The sequence below is a fragment of the Struthio camelus genome, chromosome 2 (genome assembly GCF_040807025.1).
Source record: "Struthio camelus isolate bStrCam1 chromosome 2, bStrCam1.hap1, whole genome shotgun sequence".
NCBI classification, from domain to species: Eukaryota; Metazoa; Chordata; class Aves; order Struthioniformes; family Struthionidae; genus Struthio; species Struthio camelus.
The window spans coordinates 3,428,821-3,446,271 of record NC_090943.1 but is presented as its reverse complement, the minus strand read 5'-3'; the positions used below and the strand labels follow the sequence as shown (position 1 = coordinate 3,446,271).

The 17,451-nt window shown below is 46.5% G+C and overlaps 1 protein-coding gene across 1 annotated transcript in view; it reads right to left on the bottom strand.

Annotated features, from left to right (window-relative positions):
- The window catches only part of WNT3A (Wnt family member 3A), a 90,885-nt gene that overhangs the window by 28,649 nt on the left and 44,785 nt on the right, over positions 1 to 17,451 (bottom strand). The window contains exon 2 of the mRNA XM_009684169.2: positions 11,321 to 11,562. Coding sequence (XP_009682464.1) covers positions 11,321 to 11,562 — 242 coding nt within the window. The remainder of the gene's footprint in view (positions 1 to 11,320; positions 11,563 to 17,451) is intronic.

Genomic DNA, 17,451 nt, shown 5'->3' with positions numbered 1-17,451 from the left:
CTGTGGCAACAGTTTCACTGGGAAAGTAGCATGATTAGGAAAGGATAAACCATAATTATTAGCTATCATTTAATGTGATTTAGCACCTAGAATTAAAGGAGAGGAAACTGTGCCAGATGCTTAGTCAACAAACTGCAGCCTACCAGGAAGTGTTCTATGAAGCAGTACTGCCTTGTCGATCAAATTTGAGAGCAACAGTCATAAATAGGCCAATAAAACTACTTAAATCATGTTGCGAGGCCTGCAGGGCCCTACATATGACCTACTTTGGTATCACTGTCTTTGAAGTATCCGGTCCTCTCTGTCGTGCACTCTGTGGGAAATGGAGATAGAGAAGAAAGAGGACCTGGTCTGCTGTCTCCACCAATGCCAACAGTAGAGCCAGAAGCACAACTTCTGCCTTGTCCCCTGTCACTGGCCTACGCTGGGTCTTGAGAAGCCAGCCAGATAACAAGTACGCTTTCTGTTTTTCTTTTCTAGGAAAGGTGAGATGAGTTGAGATGGACTAAAAAGTGAAAGACCCTCTCCATTCCTCCACTCGTAACCTATACCTACAGCTAGTTGTTCACCTCAAGCCCTGTGGATGGCTCTGTGTTTCTCAAGGAGCTGGTGGGCACTCTGGCTTTCTGTCTGCACTTTGTCTTCAGACTTTAGCATTATCTACAGCCAAAGCTCCAGAGCCTCACTGAGGTTCACCATGCCTTATCCTACTTCCTAAAAGAGTATGACTGTGAAAGCCCCTCCGAAAAACAAAACAAAGCCATCACATTCTCCTTCAAGTCCTTCCCTAAAGCATATCCGTGCTGCGATGTGTTTATAACTCTTACAGCACTTCAATTTGAGGCCAGTTGCTTTAGCCACCCTCTGTAGCCAGTGAAGTGAGAGAGGCATCTCCAGAAGGTTGCTCAGACCTCAGATGAGGTGAAACACACTCCAGAGGTGCTTCTTATAGACGCCATCTATGAATAGAAGTAGAGCATGTAGGCTCCGAATTTAAAACCCTCAGTAAAATACCCACAGTGCAGGGCAATAAATGCAAGAGTGCTTTGTGCTAGGGCTGTCTTTTCCTTCTATGTGCTTGTACAACAACCAGCATTGACCCTGATAGGATCCTGCAAGGCACTGCTGCATGAGCCAGTGCGTTCCTGTGCCTGGCAATACAACAGCAACAGCAAATCTGGGCAAGGCAGTTCCCCATGAACTGAAAAGTCAGAGGGGAGCAGAAGTTCCCTCTTACAGTGATCTGCTGCTGGCTACACTCTCCAGAAATGTCTCGGTGACTCGGGGGAGAGTGCTGAAGTTGAGCAGGAGAAGGCGAATCATACACCTCCCTGCTTCATGTCTTGGGGCCCATTTCACACAGTCCTCAGCTACCTCAGCTTCACCCATCTCTTGCTATATGTCAAGCAAACGCCTCTTCTGTTCAGCATCTCTGCCTGCTCTGGCTTGGTAGAAGTCCCTGCCTATCTCTTCTGGGTGCTCCCTCCTGGAAGTCACTCTGAGTCTGTGACTTCAGCTCTCACAAGACTTTGGAGCCCCCCAAAGTCTGCTTTCCTCTTCCAGTCTTGCTTTTCTTCACTGTTCACAATCTTCTGCGGTCTGTGTGTGCAGCATATGGTGTAACAGGGCCCTAATCACTCACACGAGCACATCATTCATGTGCACAATAGAAATCCAAACATAAAGCTGTAACAGTCCTTTTTAACCATTCCCTTCCCCTGATGGTTGGCTTCCCTTGGTTAATCCTATAGCTCTTCCTAGGTGACAAGGGAGTCCTTCCTTTGAAGGATGTGCTCCCATAAAGAGGGGGCTGAGGGAGCAGGGAATGAGACAAGTTAATGCTCCTGTGCAGCACACCTTTGCAGGGAGCTACCCACTATCTCGGCAAAAAGTGCCTTGGCTGCCTCCACTCTGCAGCCCCCTCATACAAGCTGCTTGCCCTGTCCTGGTTTTTGCCGAGGAGGGGCGTGCATGTGGGAGACAGGCCATGGGTGTAACCACTGTGCTCCAAGAAACCCCAGTGGGCAAGTGTCACATCCATTCCCCTGCCACGCAGGCCAGTGGGGCAGAAAGAACTATGCAGGTAAGTCTTAGTTGTTCTGTTTTTTGATTTTTATTTTTTCTCTTGCAGCACCTTCTAGCCTTAAAATCCCTGTGTGTATTCACCACCGCCAGCTTACAACACATCTCACAGGCAGGAAAAGGCAGATACACGGATTCAGATCCCTGGGCCGCTTTGTCGGAAGGCACTGGCTGTTTTGTACATATGAGTGTGGGCAAATGCAAGGGCTAGCTCTGCTAGTGGAAAGCGCCCTTGTGGACAACATCCCGTTTTACCCTGGCTCAGCATCCAGCCCGTCACACTGGCAGTTATAACGGTCCTTAGCAGTGAGATCCGCCACGTCCCCTTCCCCCAGCGCCCGCTGCGGTCGCTGGTGCAGAGGGACGCAACCAGACCTCCTCCGTCCTCTCTTCCCTCCCTGGCTCCTGTCCATGTGTGTGTGTTTGTGCAGCCTGTTATGTGCAGAGGGCCCATTTGGGGCTGGGATTCTCCCAGGACAAAGGGATGCTAATCAGCTCCCTCTACTGTTCCCTTTTGTCTAGGACTAGCTCCCACGCTTGGACTTGGCACTCTGGGATGCGGCAGAGGGAGCTCCTTGTTGCAACCAGCCTTAGCCCAGTTGGGGAATGTAATGTACCCAGCAGGGAAAGGAGGAGTGGGAGGGGGAAGGAAATAAATCTATAACCCTGTGCAGCTCGCTGCCTGCCAGCCCATCGCATCGTGCAGGCTGCCCGAGGCAGAAGTTTCCAGTGCCTCCTGCTGCCGGGAGAGACGCCACCGGTTTTCTAGCCACGGGCTGCCTTGTTCCCTCTCCCCTCCCTGATCCCCCATCTGATGTTTTAGTCACCAGAAAAATCTCCACGTCAGGGCTGGCAGCTGATGGAGCAGAAGGTAGATGAAGCGCAGAGAGCAAACAGGATCGACTCCCGGCTTTGCTACTGTTTTTCCTTTTTGTCATCAGTGCTTTCCCAGATTTGCAGCCTGCGTCTGGGTGTTGGCTACAGAAAAAGCTGTTTACACGGGCTGTCTCATCTCCAGGGGACTCCACAGATGCACAAGAGCCAGATCTTCTTCCTGAGATGACTTTGCAGGTGGATAGGTGATAAGGTCAAGACTTGCTAGGAGAGAGAGCCTTGCGCTTGCCTACCAAACGCAGGCCAAAGGCAGCTTTCTGTCAACACATCTGGTCATTTGAGTGGGACAGTCAAATGCAGCCAGATGTAATGCTAACCATATTCTTCTAAGAGCTGATGGGCAGCGTGTCCTATCATCCTACCCCAGAAGGCTGCCTAACACTTGTCCTTGAACACCACTGAAATCACAAGAGACCAAACTGATCTCTTCTGAGGGTCACTCAGCCCTCCTGGCAGCCCTTGCAGTGAAAGATGGGAGCTCATCTACCATCTTGTTGCTATCCTTCTCCCAAAGGCTGAAGGACTAACACAGCAGCAAGTTTCCTCAGCATCTTCTACTTTCTGCTGTTGCAACTTTGCTCTTGCAAAGGCTCGGAGAAAGCTGTTAATCTCCTAGTACTGCTGTGGGCTACAAACCAGGGATGCAGCTGCAGCTCATATAGCCCTCTGCAAACTGCATTTCCTCTCCACTGCTGCTGCCTGTACTGAGCTAGCTAGGGAAAGGTCATTTCAGAAATGCTGCAACCATGAATATGCGCTGTCCTGAACCTGCTTGAACATGGACTCAGGCAGCGCAGCAATGCACCTACTGTTGTCTCATCTCCTGGAGTAATCCCCAGCTCCAAACTCAATTTACGCTGATACTAAATGCAATTGATGCTTCTGTCTTGAGCCAAGAGCTGCCAGTCGTTTTCTCAGCAGCACTGGCAAGCAACTGGCCTACTGTATTTATGCATCTCGAAGGCTGAGTGGAGCTTGCATAGTCACATTTTCAATCCTGATCCTTCCAGTTTCCTTCCCCATAGTTACAGGGTAGAGTTTGTAGATCTCCGTTGTTGATACCAGGGCAGCTGCCCAAATTGCCATTAGCGGAGAGGTAGACGGGGTGGGGTTGGAAATCAGATCCTCTTGGGAAGAGTTTCATGAGAGAGCAGAGAGTACCTCCTACATGTAACTAACCTCCTGGATGGATCAGTATCTTGTGGCTTTCTGTTCGTGCCTTACTTTATTGCAGAAGTGGAGAAGTCTGATCTAGAGCAGGGAAAGGGGGGAAAAACATTTGGCACAGAGACAACTGAGATGCCAGAATGCCATCAGGAAAATATGATGAGATCTGCTAAAGACCTTAATTTTAAATCATGCAAGACGTTATGAGATGGGATTATGCCTGAAATAGTAAGGGACTGGCTACTTTCAGCGGTCCAGGGGATCCTTTCCAGTGCCATGTTCTTACGTTCCTAAAATGGCCTCTCCATCAGGGGATGGATGTCAGAATTGCTTTCTGACGGGAGAGAGACCGGGGTGGGAAATATTTGCCCCCAAATCGGGCCTCTAAGAGGTACATGTTGAAGTCTGAGCCTGTAGCCCTAGGCTTCCTCTATAGTCAATGGAGAGAAATAAACATCTTGGTATGATTCATGTTATCCTGAGATAGGTGTCTAAGATAGGTCAGATGAATTGCTCTGTGGAGATGCCGATTGCTCTCCACTGACTACAAAGGGAGCCTGGGGTGACTAGCTCAGACTTTGACATCTAACTCCGGGCAGATGAGATCAGTCCTATCTGAGAGCCTGTGGATCAGTATTGTTACAACACAGCAAGAAAAAGTTATGGAGGAGACTTATGTCTCCCAGTTATTATAACTGAATTTAAAATCCTTGCTCTGTTCCTGCTAAGCCCAGGGAAAAACTCACATGGATTTCATTAGGCACAAGGTGAGCTTTCTCGTCCACAGTGGTAAAAGGGATGAAAGAGTCTGAACTCATGAACACAGCTGCATCTTGGCCTTCCTGTGAGAGAGGGAAGCGGCATAGAGCTGGTTGCTGAAAGACAGAGCCCACATTAAACCTAGTTTTGAAGGTAATAGTGCCTGGCATCACGTATGAAACTAGGTTTGACTTGAATCCTAGAATTTCTCACGAGCTAGACAAATGGCTGCTCTGCTCCTCAGGTACTTCCGGAAGTCCTCTGACTAAATGACTCAGTGTCCCTGGATTCCCTCAATAATTGACGATGAAGAGATGTAGAAACTTTACAGTGTGATCAATTTAATCCTAAATGTCTAAAGTACATTGACTGAATTATGCCCCAGGGAACCCCAGCATCAGATGAAACTTCCTCAACCTGTCTCACCATCTGACATAATGGCCCCAAACTTTTGCTGACCCCCTGGAACCACGGTGAGCAAGTATAGTGCTGCAGGCAGCATCACAGTTTGCTCTTCTATAGGCCTCAGTTTTAACTTTTTAACTTCCTTTGGCTGAGAGCAATGTTGGACTTTCTCCCAAGCAACACGTTTAGTTTATCAGAAAGATATCGAAGACTGACTTGTTTATGATGTGCAAGTACCCGCACACAAAGAAAATAGTCTGTTCAAGAAGAGTTATTCTGAATCTAGCAAAGAATAGGAAGAGTCAGTGGCTGGTTATCAACAACAGGGCAGTGTTAAGTTAGGAATGATGAGATTCCTAAGAGAAGTGGTAGATTCTCTGTCTTTTGGTGGTATATCAAAAACAAATGTCCTTTGGTTTCATTCCAGAAATCTTGAGGTGAAATCCTCCAGTCCGCACCATGCAAGAAGTCTGCTTGGATAATGTGACAGTCCTGATGGGCCTGAACACGTGCAGTGTGCACACTGCTGCAGGAAGGAAGGAAACGAGGAGGAAAGCAGAGGCCCTTGAGATCCAGTGATCTGATAGCTGTGTCAGTACATGTTATTATTACTGCCCCTATCCATTGCCTGGTGGCCCTCAAGAAGATGATTTGCTATCATTTTCTGAAGGGTATTCTGCCACGCTTACAAGACAGTGTCCTCTGCAAAAACATCATGAATGAAGCTCATTCTTTAGGTTTCGAGGTCTCCCTAGATAAAGATTACAGTGGACTCATACCCCCTCCCACCTTCTTTTATCCGAACTGCTGGAAGAGAAGACTAATGTGGAAGTAACCATGTGGTCCTGAATCTGCTGTGTTTCATATCATGCCCATCCTGGCAGCTGCACAGAAACGGTATCAGAAAGGGCGTCTCTTTGCTGGACGGACATGAGGTTAAGCACAGGGGTGCACGACCAGTGGGTCACGCCACTGGTTTTGTGGCTGTGGTCATTTGCGTTCCAGCAGCGGCAATGGCCAACAGTTATTTCTGGAATGAATTTATGTCCCCAAGCCTCGGCATCACCTATTAGACTCTCATTTGTCCAGTGGGGAATTTGATATATGTCCTTAGAGGGCACATCCGATGGGCGCGGATGCTTGACAAAGCCACGAGACGCCCGCGCACACGCCCCCATCTCGTTGGAGCCCCCTCGCGCCCCGGCAAACACCGCGATGTACAAAAAAAAAAAAAGAAAAAAAAAAAAAAAGGCCAGTGCAGCTTCCAAAGGTTGCACGAGTGTTAAACTCTAATAAACAAGCCCCGTCGGGGTAAGCTGAAAGAATCCGAGCCCTTCTCAACAAAGCATTTAATCCAGTCTGGCGTAACCTTTGACATTATTAGGGATCGCGGTGACCCTAATCCAATCAGATTGATTAACTGAAGCAGAGACCCCATAAGCTGACCCCCCTCCGGCCTCTGCTATTTAGCCCTGGCCAAACAGTGGGAGAGACGTGCTGTATTTACACCACAATGGGTCCGCGCTGAGAACCTGTTTCATTACAGAGCGACTTAAACTCCCATTACTCCATCAATGTATCATTCTTCAATAGTTCATTAAAAGCTGCTCCTCCACAATAACTATTAACCATTTCTCAGTCCAGCTGGCAGGTTTAAAGCCCCAGCCAGTCTTTAGCAGAAGGAGGTGGGAGTGAGTGAAAGAAATAGATGGACAAGGGCTCCCTTTTTAAATTTAAACGAACTGGGGGCTTAAATAGTTTGAGGTAATTTACTTTTATTGAAAGGGGGAGGAGAGGGAGGAAACTTGTTTTGGCTTAAATATGTGCTTAGGCCTTTTAAAGCAGCAGCACCGTGATAAGCTTTTATTGCATTGCTTTTCTTAAGATTTGTTCATATTTTTGCCCAGAGATTCACAGGGAGCTCGCACTGGGCTGCGAGACGAGGAAATGCACCACGACTTAAATACGGCAGTGTCTGCAGTCCATAAATGCCAAAGACAGGGGGAAAAACCCCATTCCCAATGCAGTCACTGAAATTCAAGACAGAAAGTGCCTATTGGGTCGCACAGTTCACTTTCTGTTGGCAGTGCACGTGTGTCCTTCTCCCGCGTCCTCCAAAGTTTTAACCTGTACATTTTTAAAGATAACTCAAAAATCTTTCCTTGATTTCCTTTCAGTTTCAAGGAAATTCCCTTATAAAAGGCCAGACCTCTTAGTCAAGCAGCTGGGCACGGACGGCGGCTGACGTGCTCGCTTAGCTGCAGCCGCGTTCTGCTCCATCCCTTAACACAGTTTGGATGGAATAACGTTAGCAATCCCAAGGGAACAAACGGGAACAGCATTTTTCCCTGTAAATCACTTAGAAAAGGTTAAGTGAAGGTTTCTTTTTTCTCAACAGTAGCTGAGATTTGGATTTCTGAGGGATTAGAAATTATGTGAAGTGTAGCCCCTTATATATGACTGATAGACAGACAGATAATTAGGTTTAGACAGGAGGGAAGGAGATTAGGCTCACTTCCTCGCCTGTACAGGCATCCTGTTTGCATTCCCAATAGTTTAGCATAGCTAAGCCACTCATTTCCTAGCATTTTGCCCAACAGTGGTACCTATGTGACATTCTCTCCCCAGCTCTGTACAGCTGCTCGTATTCTCCCAAGACCAAAAAGAAGGAAAAAAAAAAAAAAACCCTCCTCCAACAGCCCCTTAAGTGACTTCACCTCCAGCTAACACCTGAATCTCTCTCCACCCAGGTAGCACAGCACAGCGGGGAACGTGACTCCCTTTGAACAGGGAACATTTATTCCCCTGCCAAGGACAGACAACACCACATAACCAAGCAAGATGGGATGGGGGACTTCTGCTCTTCACGTGGCCTGAGGACAGCTAGAGGGACATGGAGCCAAGCCTATCCAAGGGTTGTCTCCACATAGCAGCACCCCTTGACCCCTTGAACATCACCGTTCCCTAGTAGCCAGTCTCTGTTATGAATACCGTTGCTATTTCATATTTGACTTGTCCCAGCTACAGGTCTGTAAAAAAAAAAAAAAAAAAACCATATAGATGTATATATAAAAGTAGAGCTGTAGCTAAAACTAGTGGGGTTTCTTGCTTGCATAGGGATTCCCACATGCAGGCTCACAGTGAAAATAAGTCCTGTTTCAGGCCAGACACCAAAATATGGCTCTTAACAGGACCAGTCTGGTGAGCATTTGGCACTGCTGAATCGCAGCGAGAGAGAGCCCAGCCCTGAATTAGCAATGAGACAGCAAAGCAGTGAGCACAGCACAGGCACTGAGGCAGCTTCAGGGAGGTTTGGGCCTACAAAGTATTTCCTGAAGGCATTAAAATCCGTCCCTTGCAATCAGAAAAGTCCAGATATGTGTGTGAGGCAAAGAGGAGTTGCTTTAATGACTGCAGCTGGTTTGTGCTGAGGGTCTCCATTGACTCGGAGGAGAAACTCCAATCCTAGGTGACTTATATTTTAAGCTGAAAAGTAGAGTTGTACTTTCTTTCTTAACTTCTTTTTCCTCTCTTTCTTTCTTTCTGGATAGTAGCTCAAATATGTTCCTACCCTGGGGGATCTGCCGCACAAGAATGCGACTGAGCTGTTTTTTTCTCCCCCCTCCCGCTGTAGGTGAAGCAAAACTGAAGGGTGGTTTGATTCTCCCTCAAGGAACAACATTCTTCAGTTATGAAATCGTCCCAGCCTCCTTTCCCTTGCTGAGCTGGGCTACTGAAAACCTGCAATCTCCGGGCCTCAAGCAAGGGACAGACCCTTCACGTCGATGCAGTTGCGAGATAAGAGCGTTTGGCGGCTGGTTGGACTGGGGACTCTGTGGTCAGTGAGGAGGTGAGGATTGTTTTCCTCCTGCAGAAGGTATAAACGCATCCCTTCATGCTACAGGAGATGTGGAGCATCCGATCGGAGAGCATCCGGCACCGCGAGACGCTGCACGTGTCATTTATGAAAGCCTCCAGTCTTGAGACAAGGTGAAGGCAGCAGTTTGCCTGGGTTCATTCACTCAGTGTGCCAGAGACCCAGTGAATGCTCTTTGGGCAAGTCACTTGGGCTTGTGCCTACGGGAGGAGTCCTAAGTTTTGCTGCACTGGCCAAATTCAAGTGCTGTAGTCACTGGAGAGTGAGGTATCTAGGACAGGTGCTTTACTTGCAAGCAAAGCATTTCGGTAGGACACTTTGATATGGGTTGAACCGCCCCACGCTGCAGACCTTTCAACAGATTTTATTTTGGTGTGACCTCTCACACATGCACCAAAATAGTGCCACTACTGTTAGTGCAGTGTCTCAGCTCCCCCCGGCTATAACAGGATAACAGCATCAGCCCATCAGCTGAAATCACCAGTTCTCCTGCTGCGTGCATGTAAAATGCCTGTTGGGGCTGGTGGAGCCCCACCACAATAGGCCCTGCCATGATACAAATCAAGGCTTTGTTCTCCGTTGGCTGCCACGATGCTCTCTGGCGTATTTTTTAAAATTCACGCAGGAGGAAATGTCCAAGTCTCTTCTGAGTAACACAGCAGGGGAAAAACAAACAAAACCCCAGCAGCAGCCCCTGTCTGCTGACGGCGAGCGCTGGAAGAGTGCGGTGAACGTGGGAGATCAGCTGCGCACACACAAATGGAGTTACTTTGCTATTCAAGACAAAGTGATTTCAAGTGTCAGCCCTATCAGAAACCTGTAGCTGTTTCTGGAGCTGTAACTGGAGCCAAAAGGGGGAAAAAAAAAAGAAATAAAAGAGGATTTTCAAGCCTCCTTTGCTGGTGATCTCTTAAAAGAAGGCAGCCATATTCCTCTATAGCTTTGCACAGGGCATCTGGACTTATCTTCTTGGCAAGACTCAAAAGCAAAGCAAGTCTGTCTCTCAGATGAACCCACTTGTGCTTGTGAGAAAAGCAGAGCCTGCCCCAGACACGCTGAAGCCAGCAGGACCAGGCAGGATTTTAAAGGTCAAGCTCCAAAAGCAAAGCAGCATAAAACAGTATTTTGGGGCTGAAGTAGGCTCCTACTAACGTATGGGGGAAAAGATCATGAACTCAGAGTTAGCTAGGTGTTTAAATGCCATTGCGTTTAACAACCTAGGACAAAACATCACTAGTATCTCCCACTTATGTCAGTGGGAACTGGATCAGAGATGGTTGCCTGAATTAGCACCCTGTCTTAGTTTGCCACTTTCAAGACCAGGGAAAGCAAAGCTGTTAATTGAGGGGGATTTCCTCAGGCCTCCGATCTTCCTTGTATTCCATTATGGTATCAACACTGATGTGCTGATGATCAGCACTAAGTCCAGTCCCTAGGAACCATCCCCAGCTGGAACGGAGTTTAGACCTGCAATGTAGTGTGTCGCCACCTATCATTTCACCTCTATAATCATAGAGAGAGCCTAAAAAGGCAGCACGAAATGCCATGGGGTCAGAAAAGAAGCTGGACGACCAGCCTGACCACTGAAAACACAATCACCCTGTTCCTTTATGCTCCTCACAGTGGGCAGGTCATAGGATCACAAGATAACTCATGTTAAAAGGAACCTTAGGAGGTCTCTAGTCCAATCTCTTGCTCCAAGCAGGGTCAGCAATGACCCAGTTTTCCACGTCCTCTATACGATCCCAGCAGAGGTTTGGGTGTTGGAATAGTTGTTACCTGTGACTGAATATTCACCGTATAACAGTGGGGATGGATTTCCACCCTCCCTACACTGGGGAGGCACAGAGTTACTAGCTATCTCTATGAGAAGGTTCAGTTACCTTGCATCTAGAAAAGGCCCTCTAGATCAGGCCTGAATTGTTTGGATGGGGTCCTGGAGGGAACAAAATTTTTCCTGCCTGTGTCACATTTCTCCTTTATCAAGCTCAAGGCTTGCCCTCATTAGTCCGTTTTATATGGCCCTTTATCACACACTAGGAAAAGCAAACACGAGTTCGCAGTCAGCTTCTAGAGATCTCTGCTGCTACTCCTCCATGGCCATTGCTGCCAGCAGACCTGTAGCACTTCACTCACCTTTATCTAGAACGGGCCCAAAGATGGCTAAGCTGTCATTGACGGTTGTGCAGTTCCACCGCCTCCCTCGAAATTGGTGCTGGCACTCCTGGATCCCAATCTTCACCCCTTCTGCCACGCTGGGCATGATTTCCACATAGTTCCGACAGAAGCGCAGCTGCTTGGGGACCAGTCCTGGGATGCTCCCGCAGAGGATGGGCTGAGTCCCCAGGGATGAATACTGGTGACCAATTGCCAAGGACCTGGAAAAAAAAAAAAAAAAACACAAGGAAAAAGAGAGGCTGTCAGGCTGGCTTTGATCTTCATATTTGGTTCCCAACTATGAGGACAGAAAATCCTCATTTTCAGTTCCTTTGTGCCTCTCTTTTCTGTAGAGAGCATCCCTCCCACCATCACCCCTCCCCAAAACAGAACCATCTATCTTCTGAAATCTCCTATGGGCCTTGCAAGAAACTCTGCCTTTAACACCTTCCTTCCCTTTCCTTCATCCTCTCAAAGCCCTGATCCATCGTTATGCCCCTTCTTTCCAAAGGTGCTCAGCTCCACAGCAAATTTCCCTTGCAACCACACAGCAGAAACCATATTTCTTTTTTTGAAAGGCAAGCCCATCTGTACAAAAGCAGGTGGGTTTTACAAAAAAAAATTTTTACAGCTGAGGAAGTCCAGGGGTTAGAAAGTCAAAAGTGCTTTCAGAGCTACACAAGGTAATAACACCAACAGTAGAAGAGACCAAGCTCCAAGTCTTTGGAAAGGGGGACACCAAAAAACAATAACCCTGTTATGATTCACCAACGTACCCCGTACGTCTGAACCTTACCAAGTAACTTCTGTGCACTGAAATTGACCCTAAAGATTCAAGCATTTTCAACCTTGAGAGCTTAAAAAGACTGACTCTGAGCCAGGAGAGCTACGCAACTTCACTACCCTGTGACACTTTCATAAGCAGTTAAATTTCCCGTTCTGTAGAAGAAAGGGGATGGAAATACAGTCCCTCTGAAATGGAAATCATTTGAGGAAACATTCTTCTGTGGTTCAGTATGAGTCCAATATCAACGCTATTTCCCTGTGTGAGAAGTGGTATTGATGTTACTAGAAATGCTCATGCATGGGTTCGTGCAAGTTGGGGCCGTGACTGGCATGTTTGTAACCTCCCAGAAAGTAAGGTCTGGAAAAGATTTTCTGCTGTTTATCAACATATCTCCATACATGTTTAATTTAGTCATGTGCTTTGAACGGAGTCTCCGTGAACCATTATGTTGGTTGAAGCCTTAGAGACAGACGAGACAGCTATGCCGAGAGATCAGCAGATATGTAACTAATTAGATAGATTTTTAAAGTGTTTTTCCTGGTGCTTCTAATAATAAGCTTGATTACTAAAATTGAAGGGATTTTTAAAATATAATTTCCTTTTCTTCTAATTAAATCTCTTGATTGACTCTTCTGCTCAGAATTAATGGCAAACAAACCTGCTTGGGCAGTATATATTTCTGTTGACATTCATTTTTTGCTGTGGTTTTCGTTTGGGAACTGCCTAGTGTGTTAGAATTATCAACAGGGCAACCAAAGGATAGTCCTTTACTATGTTTTGCACAAACTAAGGAAAATTACAAGAATTCTCAGTGCTAGAGTACATAAGAAAATTAACTTTAGAACTTCTCCTGACAGAGATAAAAGTTGTTTGAAAGCGTCTGTCCCTGTATGGGGACAAAGGTATTTGTAGCCAGTCAGCTGCCTTCCTGGTAGGTACCCTGCCATTGAAGCTACAGTGTGAAAAGGAGATTGACATCCAGATGTTCAGCAACCAGCATCACTGCAAAGGTTTTTAGGCTGAGCTCAGTGGCTTTTCTAGGTGTGCGTAGACTGGGCCTCACAAATCGATCTTTTCCAGGCAAGTGGGACACAGGAATATCCAGTTCTGGATCCCAAATGCTCCTAAGTAAGAGGTTGACACCCAGATAATCAGCTCAGCCAAGATGGTGCCAAGATGGTGCCCTTCAAGACATTGCCCGGTAAATGAACTTTACACATATAAGGTGCCTGGGAAAGCAAGGAGTTTTCAGCTCTTTTCCGAAACTTAGTCGCCTACATTCCACATCAGCTGCACTTCTGGGAAAAAATTCATCTCACCTAACATTAGAGGTCAATCTGTCCCACCCTAGGGAAGGAGTTTGAGACAAGTAGCATGAACTGCTCTCTAGAAGTGCCTCTCTCTTTCCGTTACATTAAAAAAGGAGCCAGGCAGCTCACATTGACTATGAATTGCGTTCATCTCACCTACCTTCAGATATCTGCAGCATGGACATCTCCAGCTGAACTGGGGAGCCAGGCTGCTTTTGTAATCAGTAGAGAGAAACAGGCACTTCTAGAGTGCGGTTCATCAGCCCTATTTTAGACGTCTGCTGTAGGATGAGGCGAATCATGCTCTTGACTCCATTAACCATATTGACTAGACGTCACTGGCTATCAAGGCAGCCTGGGTGAGTGGTTGAGTGGGATATGTCTGCACTGCAAAAGTCTCCAGATGAATCATGCCACGATACCTAATATCTGGAGTGGCTAAGTGAGATGAAAAAAGTCCTACGCAGGATAGCTAAGTGCTGTGTTGGATCCCATGCAAAGAGCCAAGCTCTGCTGTAGGAAACAGGCAAGTTCCTGCAGGAGTCCACAAGAGAGGACAGAGGAGAGGACTCAGCTAACCTATTTTCCTTGCGCATGTGGCTTGATGCTGGTCTCCTTGAGCTTCGGATTAAAGGAACCACCGGTGACAGAAAAGCATCTGTGAAATACATCCCATGTCCAGACCAAAGGGTGTTTCGGCTTTGACTTAACTGTGCACGTTTTTGTTTCACTGGTAAGTTATATACAAAACATTCCTAGACCAAGGACACCTTCTAAAGTTCTGTTTTGGGCTTCGGAGGACCTGCTGTTTGTTGCCTCTGTGGCCTTGTTGGGTATGCGGAGTCTTAAGTCTCAGCCCATAAAACCCCCTGAGGACTGGGAGCAAGGAGCTATTCACTGAAGCTAAGTTTAGGTTTGAGAAGTAAATTGTCCTAATCTCCTTCTACAAACAATGGGGAGAAATAGATACCTTCGGTGAACCATCCATAGATAAGCATTAACTTATGTGCTCTGACATCCTTCAGAGAATAGTTCCTCCCCTAGAAGGAGGGACTAGAGGGAGGCGAGGACAGCTATTTCCAATGCCTATTCCTACATCAACGAAAGCCAGCAGCATCCTTTCCAAAACATTCAAAAGAGTCTCATCCAGTTCCCTCTGAAGGCAAAGTTTCCACTGAGGTAGAACCAGCTCGCTGTAGGCTCCATCCATCACTTTGTGAAGTCAGGAGGAATTTCTTGATCTATTTCAGTAGGACCTCGATGGATGAAGTTTTAGGTTTCCGGTCCCATAAGCTCTAATTTATGTGAACAGTTTTACTCATGCCCATATCTATGTTTTTCAGTGGCTAGCAAAGGTATGGTAAAAAGACCAGTCATAGGAAGAGGAGTTTATACGTTGGTGCCCTCAACCATTCATTTCCGTTGCTGGGAAGATCATCTAAGATTAAAAAAAAATGTAGAAATACTTCTAATTGCTTTTCACACAACTCCCTTCTCAATACAATAGGAAAACAGTCACACCTTGCTTTGATCTGTGTTACAGTCTGGAAAGTTTAATCTGCAAAAGACAATCTCTAGCAAGAGTCTTGTTCTCAAGGCGTCATCAGGCACTGAGACAGTGCAATGTAAATTTGGCATTTCATGGAGGAGTGTGTAGTCACTTGGCTTTCAGTTGAAGATACAGGGTGGACTCTCAAAACCTCTCTCCATCAACACTGCCTCTGCTGTTAAACACAGCTAAGTGCAGTCCTCTTCCTAATTCACTTGCAAACTCCAAAGTGTGATAATACCAACCAGAGCACCTTCTTTTGGTCTCTACTTTGCTTCCAGCATCCAGATGAAAACATTTTCTCTCTCTCTCTCTCTCTAAAATCAATTTATCTTTAGGAGAACCAAATTCTTTCAGCCTTATGTCATTTTTATTGATCACGAGATATGGAAAAACCCACCCCAAAACAAAACCCAAACCTTTGGAAAAGATTGGGAAAGCCTACAAAGATCAGAATCTCATTTCACTGTTACTCAACTTTCTAGTAGCTCCCATCATTCATTTGTCTCACTTTTCCATTGGTCAAATCTGTCTTTTGCATCTTCCACTGTCCTGCAATGCGCTCCTAAGTTGTCTTCTGCATGTTGGTAATTTTGAAATTGTGTTGTGGAAAAATGGGCCAAGTGCATATAGTGATGTAACCAGACATGGTCTTCGAACTTCCTAAGCACCAGCACTTCCTGGATGCATTGCCACCATCCTCTTCTTTTTCACTGGAGGATTCCTGAAGCATTCACGTTTTCAAAAACACTTATGCCCAACAGGTACTGCTTAAGTCTGAAGCAAGACAAAGGGTCAAAGAGCTGTTTTTCTCAAACCAATTAGTTTTTTCTTACCATTAGCTCAGGAGGAGCCATGAAAGTACTATTTTGTATGTCCACAGTCAAAGTTCTTGTCTTATCTTTAAGCCTTGCATGCCCTGAAGTGTTTAATTCAGCCTTCAGTGAGCATTTTTCTTTGCCAACACATCTAGAGAGCTCTTCATTTCCTTTATCTCAATCTACCTGCCCCTACTGCAGAGTAGCTGTAAATAAGTGCCCAGCCACTTTCTTAATAAATTACATGTACTCTCCCTCTTAGAATGGACACCAAAGCACGTTTATGAGGAAAAAATATGCGGGAAATATATGCTCATAGTTTATTCAGGAAAAGAGAAGACTTCACTTTTGGATGACTTTGCTGTACAGCAGAATTTCTTGGCACCGCTGCACTGACTTTTCAAGGTTTCTGCCTTCTCAGTAGGGTTGTCAAAAGCCCTTGACACATCAGTAGCAGCATGTAGAGGGGCATACACCTACTTGCTTCTTCCTGAACTCCATTATTCTTGAACTCTCTAGGAGGTCTATTTTGCTATTCATCTTGTAGAGGCTCTTTGCTGGCTCCAAGTGCTGCTGAGAGCTTCCTCAGTGGAGGTCCTTCTAGGGTCCCAGACACAAGTAAAATAAAGGCATTTATTAATGTTGTACAGCAAGAGTGAAACTTGTCTGTGCAATGCCCCAGCATAAGTCCCAGCGAACACTTAACTTTCTGCTGAATATTGAGAGCTGAGCAATAGCAGTGGCACTGCTCATTTTGTTTTCTCACACAGATGCAAGGCACAGATGCAGTCAGCCCTGGTGCAGAGGCTGAGTTATGTTAAAGGATGCCCACCTCTTTATGGTAGCAGTCATTTACGTCCTCCTGCTGCTCTCTTTGCATGGGGACCCCTTACAAGAGGATGTCATGCCAGCTGCAAATCCTTTCTCACAAGCCATGCGGATTTCAAGAGGCTCACCTCCCTCCCGCTCCTTTCCTTTCTCTCTCATTTTTGCTGCCTCCCCATGGTGCCACATCTAACTTCTGAAGCTGAATCTCATCCTTGCTATGAAGAAGGGAGCAAGTTTTAAAGAAAGCTATTGATCCGAAAGATGAACATTCACAACACGCCCTTGGTATTATAACACTAAATACGGGAAGGAGCCTCTGGGGTTGAAGAATGTGGCTTGCAGAAGACTTCATAAGCCCTGCCAAACTATAAGCGAAATCCAGTAACTGTTGTCTCACGTGTCCTGGTACTAGGCCAGAAGGGAGGAAAGTTGCTTGCCGGTGATGAGCGGGCAACCCTTACTCCTTTCTACAGCACCAGAATTAGGCCCTTTGCCGTGCCCTAACCATAATCTCCTGTGGGCTGCTAGGATCAAGCAGAGTGAGCTTCATGCATCTGAGGACATGCATAAGAACACACTTGGGGTGAAATGAGCTACTAGAAGGCTGTGAAATTTCCCAAAATGGAAACTACTGTGAATGGTCACTGGCACCTGAATGTTCAAGAGACTCATGGGATAGGAGCTATCTGTCCGGCTTGATTTGGTCCTGTTACACCCAGGACACTGCACAGGGCTGGCACATATGACAGAAGAAATATGGTAGACTGTGACATGGTTCAGCTATGGTCATGGTGGCTGTGGTACGACGTGACAGCTGG